At 46.6% G+C, this 20,552-nt stretch overlaps 2 protein-coding genes across 2 annotated transcripts in view; one reads left to right on the top strand and one right to left on the bottom strand.

The window, feature by feature from the left end:
- Cul9 (cullin 9) overlaps window positions 1-16,891 on the top strand; it is a 36,229-nt gene extending 19,338 nt beyond the window's left edge. The window contains exons 18-41 of the mRNA XM_026383417.2: window positions 181-276; window positions 540-715; window positions 1,292-1,425; window positions 1,764-1,943; window positions 2,111-2,220; window positions 2,296-2,478; window positions 2,621-2,781; window positions 3,058-3,280; window positions 3,377-3,566; window positions 9,591-9,736; window positions 9,874-10,003; window positions 10,164-10,363; window positions 10,746-10,996; window positions 12,180-12,525; window positions 12,943-13,083; window positions 13,223-13,387; window positions 13,610-13,773; window positions 14,139-14,232; window positions 14,723-14,797; window positions 14,890-15,000; window positions 15,153-15,270; window positions 15,586-15,719; window positions 16,399-16,472; window positions 16,553-16,891. Coding sequence (XP_026239202.2) covers window positions 181-276; window positions 540-715; window positions 1,292-1,425; window positions 1,764-1,943; window positions 2,111-2,220; window positions 2,296-2,478; window positions 2,621-2,781; window positions 3,058-3,280; window positions 3,377-3,566; window positions 9,591-9,736; window positions 9,874-10,003; window positions 10,164-10,363; window positions 10,746-10,996; window positions 12,180-12,525; window positions 12,943-13,083; window positions 13,223-13,387; window positions 13,610-13,773; window positions 14,139-14,232; window positions 14,723-14,797; window positions 14,890-15,000; window positions 15,153-15,270; window positions 15,586-15,719; window positions 16,399-16,472; window positions 16,553-16,763 — 3,813 coding nt within the window. The 3' untranslated portion in view covers window positions 16,764-16,891. The remainder of the gene's footprint in view (window positions 1-180; window positions 277-539; window positions 716-1,291; window positions 1,426-1,763; window positions 1,944-2,110; window positions 2,221-2,295; window positions 2,479-2,620; window positions 2,782-3,057; window positions 3,281-3,376; window positions 3,567-9,590; window positions 9,737-9,873; window positions 10,004-10,163; window positions 10,364-10,745; window positions 10,997-12,179; window positions 12,526-12,942; window positions 13,084-13,222; window positions 13,388-13,609; window positions 13,774-14,138; window positions 14,233-14,722; window positions 14,798-14,889; window positions 15,001-15,152; window positions 15,271-15,585; window positions 15,720-16,398; window positions 16,473-16,552) is intronic.
- A 440-nt stretch (window positions 16,892-17,331) lies between these two features.
- Dnph1 (2'-deoxynucleoside 5'-phosphate N-hydrolase 1) lies at window positions 17,332-20,552 on the bottom strand. Its single transcript, XM_026383707.2, has 5 exons — window positions 19,859-20,552; window positions 19,296-19,548; window positions 18,000-18,068; window positions 17,742-17,852; window positions 17,332-17,542 (listed from the first exon to the last, which is right to left on the bottom strand). The coding sequence occupies exons 2-5, from the start codon at window positions 19,489-19,491 to the stop codon at window positions 17,394-17,396; spliced, it is 525 nt and encodes a 174-aa protein (XP_026239492.1). The 5' UTR covers window positions 19,492-19,548; window positions 19,859-20,552; the 3' UTR covers window positions 17,332-17,393.

Here is a 20,552-nt window from a genome sequence, read left to right as displayed (position 1 = left end):
CTCCTCTCTGGAAAGGCCTCACCTTGTAAGCAACAAGAATAGAATTAGGGATTTGTAACTGTGGCTCCCTAGGCTCAGTGAAGGGCACATGCCATAACCACCTTGGTTGCTGTCAGCAGTCCTTCCAGCCCTGCTTCTTTAGGTGACAACTATCTCTCTTGGTCTCTTTTGCCCTGCCAGGTAAATGTGATGCCCTCTGCCAGCCGGGTAACCCTCCTAGAGAATCTGAACCGCTTCTGGCCCATCATCCAGATCCGTATAAAGCGCTGCCAGCAGGTGGGGCTGGGAAGAGAATGGGGCGGAAGATCAGGAAGTAACACAGGGTCCCTTTAGGGACTGGGTTCCCTAACATTTAAAGGTCGAGGCTTCAGCCAAGGTTTCTCTTTGGTCTGCTTGGGAGATGATCCAGCAAACCATTAAGTTCCAGAGGTATGGAGGTATCCTCAGCAGCTCTGTGGAACTCATGGCATAAGGCCTGACTTTGGTAATACGTAGTGGCTCAGGTGATTTATGTGACAGATGAGTCTACTTGCATGCAGGGCGGCATCGACACCCGGGTTCGGGGTGTGGAGGTCCTGGGCCCTAAGCCCACTTTCTGGCCACTGTTCCGGGAGCAGCTGTGTCGCCGTACATGTCTCTTCTACACAATTCGGGCACAAGCCTGGAGCCGGGACATAGCAGAGGACCGCAAGCGCCTTCTCCAGCTCTGTCCCAGGTGGGTGGGGTATAAAGGAGGGAAGATGGTTAAGGATACTGTAAGAAGTAGGTGGCAGAAGATAGGTTTCCATGGGAGTCTGAGAAGTAAAACTAGTCAGGACATGAGGAGACAAGTGGACATGAACAAGAAGTATGTGCTGATAGGGCAGAACTGGGGAAAGGACTAAGCTTGGGAAGATTGGGTGTTAATTTGCATTTGAGTGTAGGCCTCAGGCAAACCTGTGTCTTTAATCCTTGTTTTGTTTTTGTATTTGTTTTTGGTACTGGGGCACTCTGCTACTGAGCTGCATCCCTGTTTTAGTTTTTGGGGTTTTTTTTTTATATTTATTTTTTAGTTGTAATTGGACTCAATACCTTTATTTTATTCATTTTTATGTAGTGCTGAGGATCAAACCTAGGGCCTTGCCCATGCTAGGCAAGTGCTCTATCGTTGAGCCACAACCCCAGCCTCTTAGTTTTTATTTTAAGGCAGGATCTTGCTAAATTCACCAGGCTGACCTTGAATTTGCGGTCCTCCTGCCTCAACCTCCAGAATAGCAGTGTCTTTAGTCTTAACTCCAGTATTTGTTCCCAGACTGAACAGGGTATTGCGTCACGAACAGAATTTTGCTGATCGCTTCCTCCCTGATGATGAGGCCGCCCAAGCACTGGGCAAGACCTGCTGGGAGGCCCTGGTCAGCCCCCTAGTGCAGAACATCACCTTGCCCGGTAACCATCCCAATGCCTGGCCCTGCTAACCAGCTCCTTATAGTTATCCCCAGGAATCACCTGAGTCAATATTCTTGATTCTCTTGATTCCTATGTTTGTCCCCAAAGGCCTGTCACCCCCTTGTTCCTTTCTCCTTCCAACTCTGGAGACTGTTCCCTGAGATTCTGATATTTGAATCTTCCTCTCAACCCTACTTCCAGCCTGCTGGAGCAAGCCTTGCTGAGGGGTGGACTAGAGTTCTGCCCCCAAAACCTTTTTGTACAATTTCTCCTTCTCCCTCCTTCTCCCTGAACTACCTATTATTCATTTCCCAAAGCTGCCTCTTCCTGACTTTCAGATGCAGAAGGTGTGAGCTCTCTGGGATGGCTGCTGGATCAGTACTTAGAGCAGAGAGAGAACTCTCAAATCCCCATGAGTCGAGCAGCATCATTTGCATCTCGAGTTCGTCGCCTTTGCCACTTGCTGGTGCATGCGGAGCCTCCTCCTGGACCTTCTCCTGAACCATTGACACGGCCCTGTGAGTCCCATTGGTGGCCAGCTGAACTGAAAATCTTGGTTCCTTCCTTCTCTGACTTTCTAGTCCCCTGGGATCTACTGCCCTTTCCAGGAGAATCAGTATCCAAGACCCCTGCACTCACCCAGAGGCTGAGGTGAAACCCCTTCTTCTGCCCTCTGTCTCCACAGTCAGCAAAAACAGCAAAGTTCGGGATCGGAGCCCTGCGCCCTCACCAGTTCTTCCAAGCAGCAGCCTGAGGAACATAACCCAGTGCTGGTTGAGTGTAGTGCAGGAGCAGGTAGGCAGAAGCAAGCTGAAGTCTGGGGGGGTGCAGGGTGTGCCTCTTATGTCATTTCTTGCTCTGTCTCCTTAGGTCAGCAGATTCTTGGCTGCAGCCTGGAGGGCCCCAGACTTTGTGCCTCGTTACTGCAAACTCTATGAGCACTTGCAGAGAGCAGGTTCCGAGCTGTTTGGGTCCCGGGCAGCCTTTACCCTGGCTCTGCGCAGCGGTTTCTCTGGTGCCCTGTTGCAGCAGTCCTTTCTCACTGCTGCTCACGTGAGTTTGCCAGCCTCCCAGGCCACAGAGCCATAAACTTGTGTTTGTTTCCTTCTATTCTGTTCTTTCACCTCCTTTCACTCCATATTCTCCTTTGCTGCCTCATTCACGGTTTGCCCAGTGCCTTTTCCATTGTTCCCAGATGAGTGAGCAGTTTGCTAGGCACCTTGACCAACAGATCCAGGGTAACCTGTTTGGTGGATCCCCTGGAGTAGAAATGCTGGGGCAGCTTCAGCAACACCTGGAACCCATCATGGTCCTTTCTGGCTTGGAGCTGGCCACTACTTTTGAGCATTTCTATCAGTGAGTGCAGGTCTGGAGAGGGAGGGGATGGGAGGCCTAGATTCTAGAGGAGAAAGAGTTAAGTTTTAGAGGGGAGGAGAAGGAGGCGGCATTGGAGAGGAGAGTTAAGTTATAGAGATGTTCATACATTGATGGAAAGCGGGTGGAAAGGAAGAGCAGTAGGGCCTGTGACTCCAGCAGGCTGCAACAGAAGGACCTGCCTTCTGGAGGGGGAAGCTGGGCCTGTACTGTGCTGGCACCTATACTTAGGCCTGGATTATGTTGTGTGTGCTGCAGGCACTACATGGCAGACCGTCTTCTGAGCTTGGGTTCCACCTGGCTGGAGGGGGCTGTGCTGGAGCAGATTGGCCTCTGCTTTCCCAACCGCCTCCCCCAGCAGATGTTACGGAGCCTGAGCACCTCAGAGGAGCTACAGCGCCAGTTTCACCTTTTCCAGCTCCAGCAGCTTGACAGGTTGCTCTTGGAGCAGGAAGATGAGGAGGAACTAGAAGAAGAGGGGGTAAGAGCAAGGGGAAAGAGTGGGGGAATAGGAAACAAGAGAAGACTAGAGTCAAGAAGGGAGCCCATGGACCCTTGAAATCCTTCTGTTCCTCAGGAGGAAGAGGAGGAAGAAGAGGCGGGGAAAGAAATTTTTATGGAAGATCCAAGTCCAACAGTTTCCATACTGGTCCTGTCACCACGCTGCTGGCCTGTCTCCCCACTCTGCTATCTGCACCATCCCAGAAAGTGCCTTCCCACAGAATTCTGTGATGCCCTTGACCGCTTCTCCAGTTTCTACAGCCAGAGTGAGGAGCTAGGGAGAGGAAACTAGAGATTGGAATGATTTATTTGGGGTGGCAAGAGAGGGAAAGGAGAGGATCATGGGACAGGAATATGTAGACATGAAGAAATAATTTCTAGATTTAGCAGTTTCTTAGGAAAGGGTACAAAAGTGTGGGTTGTAGCTTCATTAATTTTGCTCTTGGTTCCTTCAACTTTCTATGAATTTGTTTTGTTTTTCTAATTTAAAGTTATATATTTAATTTTCAGTCCTTAAAAATATATATCGTTTTTGCTGCACCCCATGGATTTTTTAAAAAGATTTTTTTATTGGAATATAACTAGTATTCAGTAAAATTTACAAATACCAACTATAAGGCTTACTGAATTCCTAGCCCACGTACAACCACATTCCCCCAAGTAAAGAACATCTTCAACATCCCAGAAGACTTCACCCTCTGTGTACCTTTTTCAATAGTCAATATCACTCCCTAAAAGATACCATTCTTTTTCCCTTTACTTCCATTTATTACCATAGATTTTTTTTTTTTTTTTTTTTGGTAGCAGGGATTGAACCCAATCGGTGCTCAACTGCTGAACCGCATCCCTAGCCTTTTTTATTTTTTCTTCTGAGACAGGCCTTAAACTTGCAATCCTCCTGCCTCAGCCTCAGGAGTCACTGGGATTACAGGCATGTGCCACTGTGCCTGGCTTATCATCATAGATTTTTTTTGGTCTGTATTTGCATATCATACAAATGGAATCATAGAGGATGTATTCTGTTGTACCTGATTTCTTACACAAATGTAATCATAAGAATTATCAGATCATCAGTTATATCATTAGTTTGTTCTTTTGTATTGCTGAGTCATATTTCATTGTCTGAATCTATTTATCTTTTCTGCTGTTGATAGATATTTGGGGTGTTGCATATGTTTGTTTATTTTATCTATTTGGGGTTGTTTTTTTGTTTTTTGTTTTGGTACCGAGGATTGAATCCAGAGATATTTAACCACTGAGTCACATCCCCAGCCTTTTTATTTTTTTATTTTGAGACAAGGTCATGCTAATTTGCTTAGGCCTTGCTAAGTTACTGAGACTTGCCTAGAACTTTCAACTTTCCTGCCTCAATCTCCCAAGTCGCTGAAATAACAGGCATGTGCCACCATACCCAGCTTCCATGTTTCCATTATACAGTATTTTTAATTGTTGCTTAGTTCCAAGAATTTTCTAATTTTTATAATTATTTTTTCTTTGTTAGTTTTTTTTAACGTATATTTAAAAATTTTAGAGTTCTACCTTCATTCTGTTGTGGCTAGAGAATATGATTTTTGTGATTCTGAACCTTTGCAATTTATAGTTTCTTTAGTCTCTTTTAATCTAGACTATTTCCTCAGAAACTTCTTTTATGGCCTAATAGATGGCCAGATTTTATAAGTGTTCCATGTATGATTAAGAAAAATGTGGAGCCAGGAGCAGTGGTACCCACTTGTAATTCCAGCTAATAGTGAATCTGAGGCAGGAGAATCCCAAGTTGGAGACCAATCTCTGCAATTTAGCAAGACCTTGTCTCAAACAAACAAAAACTAGATAGCCAGAGCTGTAGCTCAGTGATAGAACACCCCTCAGTTCAATCCTCAGTACTGCAAAACTAAAAAAACATAAGGGAAAGAAAAATGTGTTCCTTAGCTGTTGGATATAGGATGCTATATGTTTCATTTAACAGACCTAGTTAATTAGTTAATTGAATTGTTAACATATTCTATGTATCCTACTAATTTTTTTCCCCCGTTCTGGGGACTGAACCCACGGCCTTGTGCATGCAAGGCAAGCACTCAGCCAACTGAGCTATACCCGCAGCCCCTTACTAGTTTTTATCTACTTCATCTACTAAGAGAGGTTTGCTAAAATGTACCCTTATCATAGTGATTTTAAAAACTTAACCATGTCAGTTTTGTTATATATACAAAACAAATATATATATAATTTATATAATAAATATATATTTTATATAACAAAAATATATATCTTATATAACAAAAAATATATATACATATAATTTTTTGTTATGTTATTAGATACATTTTAAAGTCATTTAGTCATGCCATATAATAGAACTTTCTGTAATGATGGAAAAGTTCTTTCATGCACTCTTTAACATGATAGCCATTCATGGTTGTTGGGTACTTGAGGTGTTACTAATACAACTGAGGAACTGAATAATTTATTAATCAGTTTAAATATAAATAGTTAACATGTGACTAGTGACTACTATAATGGACTCTGTACATGTAGTCTTCATGGTAAATTAAACTTTATTATTATTGTGAAGTGAACTTCTAACAAGGCCTTTTCTCTTAAAGTCTATTTTTCTCAGGTATTAATTGTATACCAGCATTCTTTGGTTCTCATTTTTCTGGTGTATCTTTCTTTTCCTATCCTTTTACTGTTTTGTTTTTGCACTAAGAGAAGTTCTTCATCTTTTATGTTTCTTTCTTTTTTTTGGTACTGAGGATTGAACTCAGGAGCACTTGACCACTGAGTCACATCCCCAGCCCTATTTTGTGTTTTATTTAGAGACAGGGCTTCACTGAGTTGGTAAGTGCCTTGCTGTTGCTGAGGCTGGCTTCCAACTCATGATCCTCTTGCTTCAGCCTCCCAAGCTGCTGGGATTACAGGCAGCACCACTGTGCCTGGCTCTAGATTTCTTTTTTAATTGTGACAAAATATAGCTAACATAACATTTGCCATTTTAATGATTTTTAAGTATACAATTTAGTTGTCCTTTTACTTAAAAATTTTTAAAATTTGCAAATAATTTCAAGAAACCCATGTAACCTTTATCCAGATTTTCCTTTTATGAACTTTTCATTAACATTGCTCTTATCATTTGCTTTTCTTGTATATGTATGTATGTGCATGTACATTATCTATGTGTGGTCCACACACACATATACACGTTTTTGGCAACCATTGCATAAACTCTGCCCCTAAATAATTTAGTACATACTTCCTAAAGAATAAAGGTATTCTCTTACATAATAAGTTTATTTATTAATAAATTTAACATCTATATTCCAGTTTTGTGAGTTGACCCATAACATTTTCCATGTTTTTTTTTTTTTTTTTTGTTCAGGAGAGGATGCAGTCTAGGATTACCTGTCATATTTTGTTGTCAGGTCTCTTTAGTCTCTTTTAATCTAGACTATTTCCTCAGCTTTCTTTGTCATCTGGGAAATTGACTTTTTTTTTTTTTTTTTTTTGGTGGTGGTATTACTGGGGCTTGAACTCAGGTGCTCTGTCACTGAGCTACACCATCAGCTTTTTTTTTTTTTTTTTTTTTTTTTAATTTTGAGATTGTCTTCTTACTCAATTACCTAGGCTGGCCTCAGCCTCCTCAGGAACTGAGATTTCAGGTGTGCACCATCACATAAACCAGACCTTTAAAATTTTTTAAATAGTTTCTCATTTTAATTGTATGTTTTCTCATGATTAGACTTCAGGTTATACATTCCCAGGTGGAGTACTAAGTAAATGATGTTATGTTCTTCTCAAGGTATTTCATCCCCAGACACACAGTTTCTATCTGCCTTTTTGTTTATGATGTTAATTTTTTTTCAATGTTGACGGTTGAAGTTTTTATTTCATTATTGTTTTTGTTTTTTCGGTGCTGAAAAAAACCTAGGGCCTGATTCATGCTAAGTAATTGCTGTATCATCACAGCCCCCTGTGATGTTAATTTTGACAACCAGGTCAAAAGGTTGTTTGAGTTCTCTACCTGATAGTTAATATTTCTCCCTTGTTACCATTAACAAGCAGTATGTGGGAGAAGATACTTTAAAGTCATGCCAGCATTCTACTCCCATCAGAATTTTCCCCAGTATAATTTTAACTTTGTCATACCCTTATGTTTTACATATGACTTAGAAATTACCTAGAATTTATTTTCTGTTCAACCCGACAGTCTCTTTTTCTGAGTTGTCAATTCTAGCCTATTTATTTATGAATAACAACATCTTTAATCTTTTATTTTATATTTTTATTTATTCTTATGTTTAAAAAATAACAATAAATTGAATACCTTTGTACATATGATTCTACTCCGGGTTTTTGTGCATTTTTACTTTCTTCTTTTGGATTGACAGATTTTTAAAAAATTTTTTTTCTGTCAGTTTTAGAAGTTATGCATTCATTTTTGTATTGGTCTTTATTTTTCATTTTTATTTTTTGCCATAATGGTGATCAAACCCAGGGCCTCATGCATGCTAGTAAAGTGCCCCTACCTTTATATTTTTAACCTTCTTGAATTAATGTGATTTCCCACTTTTCTGAACAATTAAAGGACCTTTGAAAAATCCCAACTCCAATCCTAACTCCTATTTTACTGGTGTTTAGTATTTTAGAATTATCTTTTTTTTTATTATTTCCAAGTTTAACCCTTATTCAGTGGTTATTTACATTTGCCATCATGCCAATTGCTTTAGTCACCATTCTTTTTGCATCTTGGTCTTTCTATGCTCAATTGTCTTTTTTTTAAAGTACATCCATTAAAAGTTTCTGCATTGAGGGAATATTGGTAGAAAACCTGGGTTCAATCCCCAGCACCATGAAAAAAGAAAAACCTTACCAGTTTTTATTTGTCTGAGAATGGGTCATTTTACTCTTATTTAAAAAATAATTTTTTATTATAATAAAATTCAAGCATATACAAACATAATAAATAAACTTCAGCCCACCAGTATATTGTAAGTCTTGGCCAATCTTGTTTCATCTAGTCCCCCTAACCTACTTTCTCTCATCCCCAAATCTGAAAGGTAAGGACTCCCTTTTTAAAAACAAGGACACTATCATTACCTTTAGAAGTTAAAAATATTTTCTAATACCATTAAATATATAGTGTTCATATTTCCCTTGTTATCTCAAGTTTTTTTTGTTTTTGTTTTTGTTTGATTATTTAGTTTAATGATGATCCAAGCAGCCCACATAATGCATTTGGTTGAATTATCACTCACTCCCTTAATCTATAGGTTTCTGCCTCCCTTTTTTCCCCCTTGTAATTGTTTCTGGAGGAAATTGGTTGGTTGTTAATTAGAGTTGTCCCCAGGCTGGCTTTTGCTGACTGCATCCACCTGGTATCTTCTAACATATTCCCCTCTCTCCTTTATTTCCTGAAACCTGATATTTAGATGTAGAGGATTAATCAGATTCTACTTTGATTTCTTGTCCAGAAAGCATCAAGGGTGGTACTGTATCCTTCCAGCAGAAGGCATGTTAGAGCTAGCTATCTGTCTCTCTTTGAGATGTAAAGACAGATCAGTGGATTTCAATGTCATCAATCTCATCTACATATTACATGTAATTTTTCATGAGATTTTCATGTCTGTCATTTTATTGGGGATTATGAAATGGTGATACTATAGTTTTGTCACTCCTTTATGTGTTAGCTGGAATGTTTTCTCTATAAAGAGAAACTTACTCTCATCAATTATTGGTTACCTCAAAGTATAGTTTTTATAGGGAAGGCTTAATCCTTCCCTCTTGTCCCATAATTTTTTAAAGTTTTTTTCAGTTGTAAATGGACAGAACGCCTTTATTTTATTTGTTTATTTTTATTTGGTGCTAAGGATTGAACCCAGTACCTCACACATGCTAGGCAAGTATCTGCCACTAAGTTACAGCCCGACCTGTTCTCCTTTATCTATCTATTTATCTATCTATCTATCTATGTTTTAGTTGTAGTTGGACACAATACCTTTATTTTATTTATTTATTTTTATGTGGTGCTGAAGATCGAACCCAGGGCCTTGCATATGCCAGGCGAGAGCTCTACCACTGAGCCACAACCCCAGCCCCCCTCCTTTATTTTTTAACCAGTGAGTTATAATAACTGTTGGTTCCCTAGTAAACTCATGTAAGCCCAATGAAGTCTTTTAAAAATGTGTATCATTGTGAACTCAGATTGAAAAATATTTTGTGCTTTTATAACCTGACCCTAACCCCCTCATTTCCTTTAGTCTTTGCCTCCACCTTTCTCCTCAATAATTTCCTAGGTCAGAACCACCCAGTTCTGGACATGGGACCACATCGGCGACTGCAGTGGACATGGCTGGGCAGGGCTGAGCTGCAGTTTGGTGACCAGACCCTGCATGTGTCCACCGTGCAGATGTGGCTGCTGTTGAATTTCAATCAGATAGAGGTGCCTTAGCTCCTTAGCCTCTCAGTATTCTCTTCTGCCTGTCTCTATTTTCCTACTAAACTCTCTAGGTCCATACTCCTCCCTCCTTTTCTCTTCCTTTCCCTTTACTCCTGACTGGCCTTGTTTCTCCTCACCAGGAGGTATCAATAGAGACCTTGCTGAAGAATTCTGACCTCTCTGCTGAGCTACTACACCAGGCACTTCTGCCCCTCACCTCTGAGAATGGCCCTTTGACCCTGCAAGAGGGTCAGGACTTTCCACACAGGGGTAGGTCAGTGGGGGCTGGGCTGAGTCTCTTCTGTGGGGCAGGGGGGCTCTCAGATTGGTGAATGGTATACTAGGGAATGAGTGTCTAGTAGTGTCTTCTTAGTCCTTACTCATGTGTCCCTCCTTATCCTTGGGAACCTGACTAGAACCTGGTTTCCAGGTGTGCTGCGGCTCCGCAGGCCTGGACTCCAGCCCAGTGAGGAGGTCCTGTGGCTCATACCTCCACAGACATACCTGAATGTTGAGAAGGATGAGGGCCGAACCCTGGAACAGAAGAGGAACCTCTTGAGCTGTCTTCTTATTCGTATTCTTAAAGCCCATGGAGAAAAAGGCCTCCACATTGATCAGCTGGTTTGTTTGGTAGGCAGAGGGGACCATGACATTGGGAGAGGCAGGGAGTCCTGCTTGGGGTTGGGGGATGGAGCCAGAGGTCTCACAAGGTAAGGTAAATCATTCTCAGTATGAGACTTCCATTGGGTAGCATTTCCGACTGGGTTTCTATTCCTGACCAGTTAGAAGTTAGAAAAAAAACTTGAATGTTTAATGTGTGCATGATTAAGTCATTTAGTTTTCACAGTGATCCTAAATATTATTATTTTAGTCTGTTTGACAGATAAGAAAATAAGGCATGAGAAAGTTAATAACTTACCCATAGTCACACAACCAATGAGCCAGGCATTGAACTCAGGCAGCCTGGCTCCCCTCAGTAAAGTAGTCTGCTTGTTTTGTTTCTTCTGTCCAGGTGCTGGAGGCCTGGCAGAAGGGCCCAAATCCCCCTGGAAGCCTGGGTCGTGCTGTTGCTGGAGGTGTAGCCTGTACTAGTACAGATGTCCTCTCTTGCATTCTGCATCTCCTGGGCCAGGGCTATGTAGAACGGCGTGATGACCGGCCCCAGATCCTGATGTATGCCACACCAGAGCCCATGGGTCCCTGCCGGGGTCAAGCAGATGTCCCTTTCTGTGGCAACCAAAGTACCAAGGCCTCCAAGCCAAGGTAGCCACCTCCACTTCTGTCCGTTTGTAATGAGGTGGGAAGGGTTGTAGGGCCAAAGCCAGTTTTTTTTGTTTTTTTTTTGTAAAAACATTTCCAGTCTTTCTGTGTCTGGTCCTATTCCCTTTCTCTATTATTTCCCTCCCTTTGCTAATCTTCATTTTCCCTTTGTGTACCACCATTCCCTTAAGTAAGGGGTCTTGCTATCCTTGTCTTCCTAAAAGGAGCCCTTACACGTGGGACCTAAACACTCAAGCCCTTTTATAGATATCTCTCATTCTAAAAAATATGAAATATTCTGCAAATGTAGAGAGTGCTGAAAAGCACTCTGCTCAGTGAAATATGAAAAAGTTTGTTCTGCAGAACTTGCTATCAATCAGCCTTTTATAATTGGCCAGCACCCCTAAAACTTCCAACATCAGATCCAGTTCATCAGAAACTGTTAATGACACTAATTTTCATGCCTGCTATTTACATGGTATGTAAAGTGAGTTCTCTGGAATAATCTTTCTCAAATATAAACATGCACACACATCAGCTGGGATTGGGCTCAGTGCAGACCCTGGCTCAGCAGCGCTTTCTTTTTTTTTTTTTTTTAATATGTTTATTTTATTTTTATGTGGTGTTGAGGATTGAACCCAGTGCTTCACTGAAAGCTAGGTGAGCACTCTGCCTCTGAGCCACAATCCCAGCCCTTGTATTTATTTTTTTTATGGGGTGCTGAGGACTGAACCCAGGGCCTCGCACATGCTAGGTGAGCACTCTACCACTGAGCTACAACCCCAGCCCCTCAGCAGCGCTTTCTATGAGACTTGAGCTGCTGGTCCATAGGTCACACTTTGTGTAATAAAGAAATAGACTACTCTTTCTCACCAAAGGTGCTGCTAGCATTTTGGGTGGGACCTATAGTGGATCTTCCCATCCACTATCGGTTGTTTAGCATCCTTACCTCTGCCCATCAGATCCATGTAGTATTACCAGTCATTGCTACATCCAGCCCCAGCCCCACATTTACCAATCCTTCTGTGGAGGTCTTTGTTCAGACAGTTTGCATTGTAACCCTCAGGCTGGTAACGCAAGTCCAAGTGATGGTGTGCAAGTGGGGAGTTGAATCAGGTGGGGTTCAGATGGTAAGTCAGATAAATAGCACAGAGATACTGATTGCTGTCTCTTTTCTCTCCCCAAGCCCAGAAGCCATGGTGGCTCTGGCATCTTTACAGCTGCCAGCAGGCCGCACCATGAGCCCCCAGGAAGTAGAAGGGTTGATGGAGCAGACAGTGCGGCAGGTGCAGGAGACACTGAACTTAGAGCCAGATGTGGCTCAGCACCTTTTGGCTCATACCCACTGGGGTGCCGAACAACTGCTGCAGAATTACAGTGATGACCCTGAGCCACTGTTACTGGCAGCTGGACTGTGTGTACCCCCAGCCCAGGCTGCCCCCACACGCCCTGATCACTGTCCCGTCTGTGTGAGCCCCCTGGAACCCAATGACGACTTGCCCTCCCTTTGCTGCAAGCACTACTGCTGTAAGGTGAGGCCCCCAACTCTCCATCCTAACACAGTTTCTTGAAAACTCTACTGAGACCAGTGCCTAGGAGAGAAAAGGCCACTCATTGCTCAGGCCTCCTTTCTCTTTGGCCTGTCTGCTCTTTCCATCCTTTTTAAAACTTGGGTCCTCCTTCTTTTTCTTGTTCTCTTTACTCCCTTCCTCCACGTCCACTCAACAGTAATTATATTAGGCTAATGCCTGAGCCTGTGCATCCTCAAAGACAACTGTATTTTGTGCCAAGCACAAGAAAACCCATAGAGACCAGAAGGATCAGGGTCAGTTGTGAGGTAGATCTAGGAACAGCTGTCTCTGGCCTTACACATGGTAGGGAAGGGGTGGGTGCTAGGTCAGTTACAAGGACACCTGTCTTTTAGCAATCTCTCCTTCTGTCCCTCCCAGTCTTGTTGGAATGAGTATCTGACAACTCGAATCGAGCAGAACCTTGTGCTGAACTGCACCTGCCCCATTGCTGACTGTCCCGCCCAGCCCACCAGCGCTTTTATACGTGCCATCGTCTCCTCACCAGAGGTCATCTCCAAGGTATCCCCTCTAGTCTGAGAGGCTCTAATCAGAACCAAAGGGCCTCCAGGAATGTATTGACCTGTGGGGTGCTAGGAGCCTGGCGGTTTGGCATCCTGGAGAACCATGTACTCACCTTGTGGCACCTGTGGCCCTACAGTATGAGAAGGCCCTTCTGCGTGGTTATGTGGAGAGCTGTTCCAACCTGACCTGGTGCACCAACCCCCAGGGCTGCGACCGCATTCTCTGCCGCCAAGGCCTAGGCTGTGGGACCACCTGCTCCAAGTGCGGCTGGGCCTCCTGCTTCAACTGTAGCTTCCCTGAGGTGGCTGCCCTCCCCATACCCTGCCCCTGATCAAGTATTCCCGCTCCTTCCCTGCTCAGCACCCCTGCCCTCACAGAATGTGACTTGTCCTTCTTCATCCTCTACAACCCTATTGATGTTCACCCTTCTGTGATTTGTCCTCTCCCTCCCTCCCCCAATACACACCAGCAGGGTCACACTGTCAGGGCTCAGCTGTGTCCTCATCACCCCCTTCTGCTCTAGGCACACTACCCTGCCAGCTGTGGCCACATGTCTCAGTGGGTTGATGATGGTGGTTACTATGACGGCATGAGTGTGGAGGCCCAGAGCAAGCACCTGGCCAAGCTCATCTCCAAACGCTGTCCCAGCTGTCAGGCTCCCATTGAGAAGAACGAGGGGTGCCTGCAGTAAGAAGGGGGTACTGTGGGCACTGGGACATGAGAGGGCAAGGGAGGGGCAGGGAGTCCTGGCAGTAAGAAAGGGACAATGAAGCCTGTTGTAAAGCTCAGAAGATGAACCACCCCTCAATTTGGCACTCCCAGAGTGACTTCCTAGGCCTTCATTGTCCTTTCCTCACTTTAAAATCTATACTGTGGGCAAATTCAAAAGCAAGGGTGCATGCAGCAGGGCTTGGAAAGATGAAGGTAACTACAAGGCAGAGGGACAGGCCAGAGGCCCAGGGCATTGTCAGTGGTGTGTCCAGGCACTTGGCAGTCCTGGCACACCCCTGCCCAGAGGCAGGCACCCTCTGACAAGCTAGCTTCCTCCATAGCATGACCTGTGCCAAATGTAACCATGGATTCTGCTGGCGCTGCCTCAAGTCCTGGAAGCCAAATCACAAAGACTATTACAACTGCTCTGCCATGGTAAGAGGCTGGGCACCCAGGAGGCAGAGGCCCAAGCACAATCACGATGGGCTGCTGCTGCTGGCCCTGGGCTAAAAGGGCTTTGTGTCTAGAGCAGTGTGACTGCAGTTGGGACTCAGTGGAGGGGAGGACAGAAGCCACTAGGGCCTGCAGACACTGGGAATTCTGTACTGGGAGGCTTGTTTTCAAGGGCCTTTATCTTCAGAATAAGACTTCTCACCCCCAAGTGGCCACAGAGAATCTGAGGACAGGGCATCCTCAGTGGGTGCCTGGGCACAGCAGAGCAGGACACTGAAGTCATGTGTGGCTCTGGGCAAGCCTCAAAGTCCCCACCTGTAGAGGGGATTAATAATACGACATGTCCCTAATTTAAATGAAAATCACCTGTGTACAATGCAGAAGCACCTCAGTGGATGGTGGCTGTTCTAATTATTAACTCCATCCTGTTGGACCAAAGCATCCAACAACCTTCTCCACGTGTTCTCACCAGGTAAGCAAAGCAGCTCGCCAGGAGAAGAGGTTTCAGGACTATAATGAACGGTGTACTTTCCATCACCAGGCACGGGTGAGCAGGGAGGGAACGGGTAGGTTGATGGGTGAGGCCAGAGGGCTGGGGTGACTGCATGGGAGGCTATGCTGAGTACCTTCTTCACGCAGGAATTTGCTGTGAACTTGCGGAACCGAGTCTCTGCCATCCATGAGGTGCCCCCACCCAGATCCTTCACATTCCTCAGTGATGCCTGCCGGGGCCTTGAGCAGGCTCGAAAGGTGGTAGTGGTGGGGGAACAGTGTACCAAAGGGTCCTGGTGGGCTTGGGTGCTTTTATCTGACTTATCTGGATGGAGGGACTGAGGAGAGGGTAGGTGGGGAGGCAGAAGTGCCAGGCCTCAGGCAGGGAATGCTGACTGGGGCTTCCCTAGGTGCTGGCCTATGCCTGTGTATACAGCTTCTACAGCCAGGACACAGAGTACATGGATGTGGTGGAGCAGCAGACGGAGAGCCTGGAGCTGCACACCAATGCCCTGCAGATCCTCCTTGGTGAGCGGGGCCCCTCTCAGTCCTGAGCATCCATGCCCAACCAGCCAGGTAACACTATGCCCTCATCTTCACTCTGTCCCCATCTTCTTCATTCTGCATAGCTTCTCACCCTTGGGTCTAAAGTCCATGCTATAGGGGCCAAGGGCAGATGTGCACCTGATGGGTTGATCCTGGTCTGTACCCTGCTACTGGCATGTAAGCTCCATGAGTGTCTATAGCCATGCCTGGCACCTGGTAGATGCTCCATAGGTGTTTGTGGAAGGAGTGGGTGAGAATGAGAAAAGGAATCAAGCCCCTGTACCTGCCCCTCCACAGAGGAGACCCTGCTGCGCTGCCAAGACCTGGCCTCTTCCCTGCGCCTCCTGCGGACTGACTGTCTCAACACAGGCATGGAGCTGCTGCGGCGGATCCAGGAGAGGCTGCTAGCCATTCTGCAGCATTCCACCCAGGTACCTCCACTGCTGGCCACTTGTGCCCCTGCACTTGACAAGGTCAGGGGCTACCTATGTCCAGCACAACCCTGCCAGGGTCAAGTCCAGAAGGAAAGGCAGTGAGGAGGGTGAATAGATGTTAGGAGGCCTGGGCAGATGTCCCATCCCTGGGACCATCCAGCTGTGCTGCCAGTCCCTGTTTTTTAACCTCCCAGGGTTTCCTATAGAATGGTGGTTGGTTTGCCCATATCAAGGGTTTTTGGCTAGGGTGCCCATCAGAATCACTCAGGAAACCCTTTCAGACTATATTTCCCAGATGTGGGTTCAAAATCTCACAAGTGAGGACCAGAAGTGAGGATCACTGGAGTAAGGAGCCTACAAGGTTCTTCCAGTTCTAATATGGGTGTGTTGTACCTGCACCATGAACCCTGCCCTCAGGTTGTCACTGACTAGAAAATAACTTGGGAAGAATACATAAACACGCACTGTAAGCTGCTCGAGCACAGGTGGGGTTCCCGCCAGAGTATCTTGTATTTCTGGAGATTCCCAGCCAGTTACATTGCACAAATGCATTTGCTTGTGGAGGGCCATGGTAAGAGGAGGGAGCACTCATGGCAGGAGCCTGGCCCTCAGCAAACACAGCTGAAAGTATGCTGGGCACAAGGCCACATGTCCTCTGCTCTCCTGCTTCTGCCAGGATTTCCGAGTTGGTCTTCAGAGTCCATCAGTAGAGGCCCGGGAGGCAAGAGGATCCAACGTACCTGACAATCAGTGAGTAGGGCAGACAGAGCCCCAGAGGGGCAGTGGGAGATGTCAGGCTTCTCTGGGCTCAGAGCAGTGGCTTTCCTTAGGCCCCAGGATTCCTCTGGGCTGGAGGCAGAGGATGAGGAGGAAGAGGACGAGGAGGAAGATGATGATGATGATGTGCCCGAGTGGCAGCAAGATGAGTTTGATGAGGAACTGGACAATGACAGCCTTTTCTACGATGAGGAATCTGAAAATCTGGACCGAGAGACTTTCTTCTTTGGTGATGAGGAGGATGATGATGAAGCCTATGACTGAGGGGCAGGATGCAGGAAACTGCTGGAGTTGCCCCACCAGAATCATGGGGCTGTGGGGATGGGGAGTTCACCACTTCCCACCATTGTGAGGAGGGGATCCCCAGTGTCTGCAGCACACTCTTCTGTTTACTGAATAAACTTTTTTTCACAAACTTCTCTGAAAGGAGGCTGGATAGCTTCCCTAGGGACAGCCAGCTTCATCTCCCACTGTTCCCCTCATACCGTTGTCTTTAGACCTCCAGACTCTTCTGCCCTCCGAGAAGGCCCAAAACAGACCCATCTGGTCTAAGCTGATAAAGGGAAGTGAAGTCCACAAGGTCCAGGGCCAGGTGCAGACCCAGCCCCACTTCAGAGGAGATGAGATGAAAGGCCACCCCCCAGGATAGCCTTCCTCCAAGAACATGAGGAGGTATCCTCCTCTTAGGGACCTACAGACTTTTAAAGGGTCTCTCTCTACCTTGAAATGAAATGCGGGGGGGTGGGGATATGACCAAAGACTTGCTCCATCCCCACCAAAATACAGACAAAACCATAGAATTTTAAACAATTCTTTTAATTTGCTACTGGGCTAAAGGCAGGAATGATAACTACAGCAGTTTCAGTCAGAAGGTTTTAGTAAAGTGGGCTTAAGTCAGGCAGTTGGGTCATCAGAGACAGCCACCTGCTCAGGAGGATCAGCCTCAAAGTATCGATCCAGAATGGCTTCCACCTCTCCCTCTTCGTAGTCCCACACCTGGAACCTTGAGCCATCTGCTGCTCCCCGGATCATGGCTGAAAGCACTGGGGAGGGAAGGGAAAGTGAAGCTGCCTCCCTTTTAAACCCCCCTAACCCCCGTAGCGGCCCCCCCCCCCCCGTTTCCTGCCCTAACTCACTGGGGAAAAGCACTGTGCTCAGAGCTTACTAAGGAAGGAGCTGAGGCTGGACCTACAGAAAGCTGGGGAGTGACAGGGGTAGCTGTCTAGGGCTTGGAGTACTCACCTCGGCCAGACTGTGGGCGAAACAGGCACAGGATTTGCTTATTGAGGGCCACAGCCCGGCCCAGCTCATAGCCTACACCCAAGGATGGCTGTGTCACTTCAGCCACGACCACTGGAAGAAATATGAGATTAGGGCTTAATACCTGGGGCCCTTGCGCTTGTAAGCAAAGGATAACAGTTGGCTGTAGTGAGGAGGCTAGGATGTCCCCAGGAAGCTAACATTCCAGGGGAGCTTTTAGGTGGAAGGGAGGTCACTCACCATCTGCCTGCTGCAGCCAGGCCAAGTCTCGCTCATGGATGAGCCTGTCGCCCCCAGCAGCCTCTTCTCCTAAGGTCAAAGAAAAGCTGGTCAATGATGCTCCCCATCCTGGCTCACAGTAACTTTCTATTGCCCTTGATGACTCTCTGACCACCCTACTCTGTGAGGGAGAACCTCAAGGGCCTGTCCAATACAAGGAGCCTGTCAAAAGGGGTGATCAACTACTATATGTTTTTTTTTTTCCACTCAACCCTGTGCAAGGTGGCAATGTGTGATTAGGGCACATGAAGATATAGGAAGGACTAACATTGTGGAACCAAGTGGCTAGACAAAAGTTCATGGGCACAGAGGGTAAGGACTGCTGCTTCCTGCTTGATTAAATGGTGAGGCTCACATCTAGAGGCATCAGAACCACTGGACAGCTTGTTAAAAACAGATTCAAAGGCTTTATCTTATTCAAAGGCTTTAATCAGACTGGTGATTGATAGATTACATTTTAAACAAACTCCCTCATGACACTTGAGCACACTAAAGCTCCAGAACTACCAGACAAGTAGGCCCAATGGAGCTAGTGGACCTTGAGCTTTCAGGATCCCTAACTTGCACAGACCTTTTCTAATTCCCTAGCAATTTGGTTTTGAGATTTTTGTTTTTTAAAAGGTCTCCAAAAATTGCATTAGGTCCCACAAATCATGGCCTTGCTCTTGGGTAAGGGAGGTGGAATCACTAAAAGTTATCTGGGCAGAAGGAACAAACTGGAAGGATGGTGAGATTCCAGACCAACGTATCAAAACTTGGCTTTAGAAAGATCAGCTTCCGGGATCTTTCACTCAGCATCACTTTGATAACAGCCTGAAAAGAGGTCATTCGGGCTGAAGGTGGCTCAGGAGAGGGTGGTTGAGAAAAGTAGGGTCTGTCGGGTCAAAGGGAGGGCTGATTCTTAGAAAGCGGGGAGGCGGGGCAGAGGACCCGCGGGCGAAGTGGGACATGAGCTGGGAGAAGTAGCCCAATCTGTCTACCTTCAGCTCTTCGCCAAAAAGCGCCCGGGAGGGGGCTGAAGAGAGTTCAAGGGACCGAAGTAAGAGAGCCTAATGCTAGGACTGGTGTCTCACTGCAGTGTACTGGGGCAGACGCCGCCTGCGCCCACCCGGGTTCCTTCTAGGGCGGGGGCGCTGGACCGAGCGCCGGGCAGGAGGGTGGGGCGTGCAGTGGCCGTAAGAGGCTGGGGCCGGGCCCGTCTCTCGCCAGCCTGTCCCCAGGTCTGCCTCCCCGCAGCCCGCGCCCCCGGAGCCTCACCACGCGCGCCTAGCTCGGCAGCCGCCATGTGCTCGGTGAGCACTGCCCCGAAGCGCCGCAGCCGGGATACGATCCGCGCGTACAAAGCCCGGTCCTCGCGTCCGCCACGGATGCTCCCGCAGAAGTACAGGGCCCGGCGGCCCGGTGCGCCCGGCTCCACCGGCTCCCCGCGCCCCCGCGCCCCAGCCGCTGCCATCGCCGCCGCCGCGCGCTGCTTCCCGCGCCAGGGGGCGCCTGCCGCGACCACGTGACCCTGGAAAAGGGATCGAGTGGGCCGCGAGGGGGACGACCCGGCTAGGCCCTCTTGGGAACCCACGCCTCTGGGCCCTTCTGGACTGTTTCCTTATTCTCAAACCCTCCACCCACCCATGGGCCACTGCAGCCGGTTCTCCCAAATATTTCCAGAACCTGACGCCCACCGCCACCCTGCCCACGCCCTACCCCCTCTCTCCTTGCGCCCTGCTCTGCGCCTGCCTCACCACGGTTTCCACTCAGCACATTGAACACACGTGAACAGACTGAGAACTGTGACCCTCCCTGCCCAGAACACTCCAGAGTCTCACCTGGGGTAAAAACCGAGAGGCCCACAGGTCCCACGTGGTTTGGTCACCCACTTGTCTCCCTAACTCCAGCTCCCACTACTCTGTAGCCTCGCCGGCTTCCGGGCTGCTCCTCAAGCGTGCCAGCCATACCCCTTGCCTTCACAGCCTTTGCATTTGCTGTCCCTCTGCCCAGGACTCTGCCCGGCAGCTGGATTCCTGGCTCATTCTTTACCTCCTTCAAGTCTTTTCCTTCTTCAAATCTGTGTTCACTTGTCAGCTTTCCAGGCCACCCTATTCAATATGGCAGCCTCTAACCCCATTACTCTCTATCAGCCTTTTCTGCCTTCCCTTCTTCGTGTACCACGATTAATTTTGTTTTGTGTCTAGCTTCACCTGGTAGAATATAATTCCCCAGGAGGGAAGGAATTGTTTGCATCTTCACTGTATGTGTGACTTCTAGAACTGTGCCTGGCACACAGAAAACATTTGTCAAATATTTGTTAAGGACACATTTGACATCCCTCCCAATCTGCTCTGCTCTAGAATAATTATGCAGGTGGATAGAAGCAGTTTCTTCAGGGAGATGGGCACACACACTTTGCTCACCAGAGATACTTAGGATTTCCCCTTTGTGTTATCATGAAAATAATACAGATACATGACAAAAAAAAAAAAAGTTCAAATAGAACAAGAGAGTATGCATAGAGTCCTGAGA

The sequence above is a fragment of the Urocitellus parryii genome, chromosome 8, assembly GCF_045843805.1.
Source record: "Urocitellus parryii isolate mUroPar1 chromosome 8, mUroPar1.hap1, whole genome shotgun sequence".
NCBI classification, from domain to species: domain Eukaryota; kingdom Metazoa; phylum Chordata; class Mammalia; order Rodentia; family Sciuridae; genus Urocitellus; species Urocitellus parryii.
The sequence above is the reverse complement of the archived record's forward strand: the minus strand, read 5'-3'. Positions and strand labels throughout refer to the sequence as shown.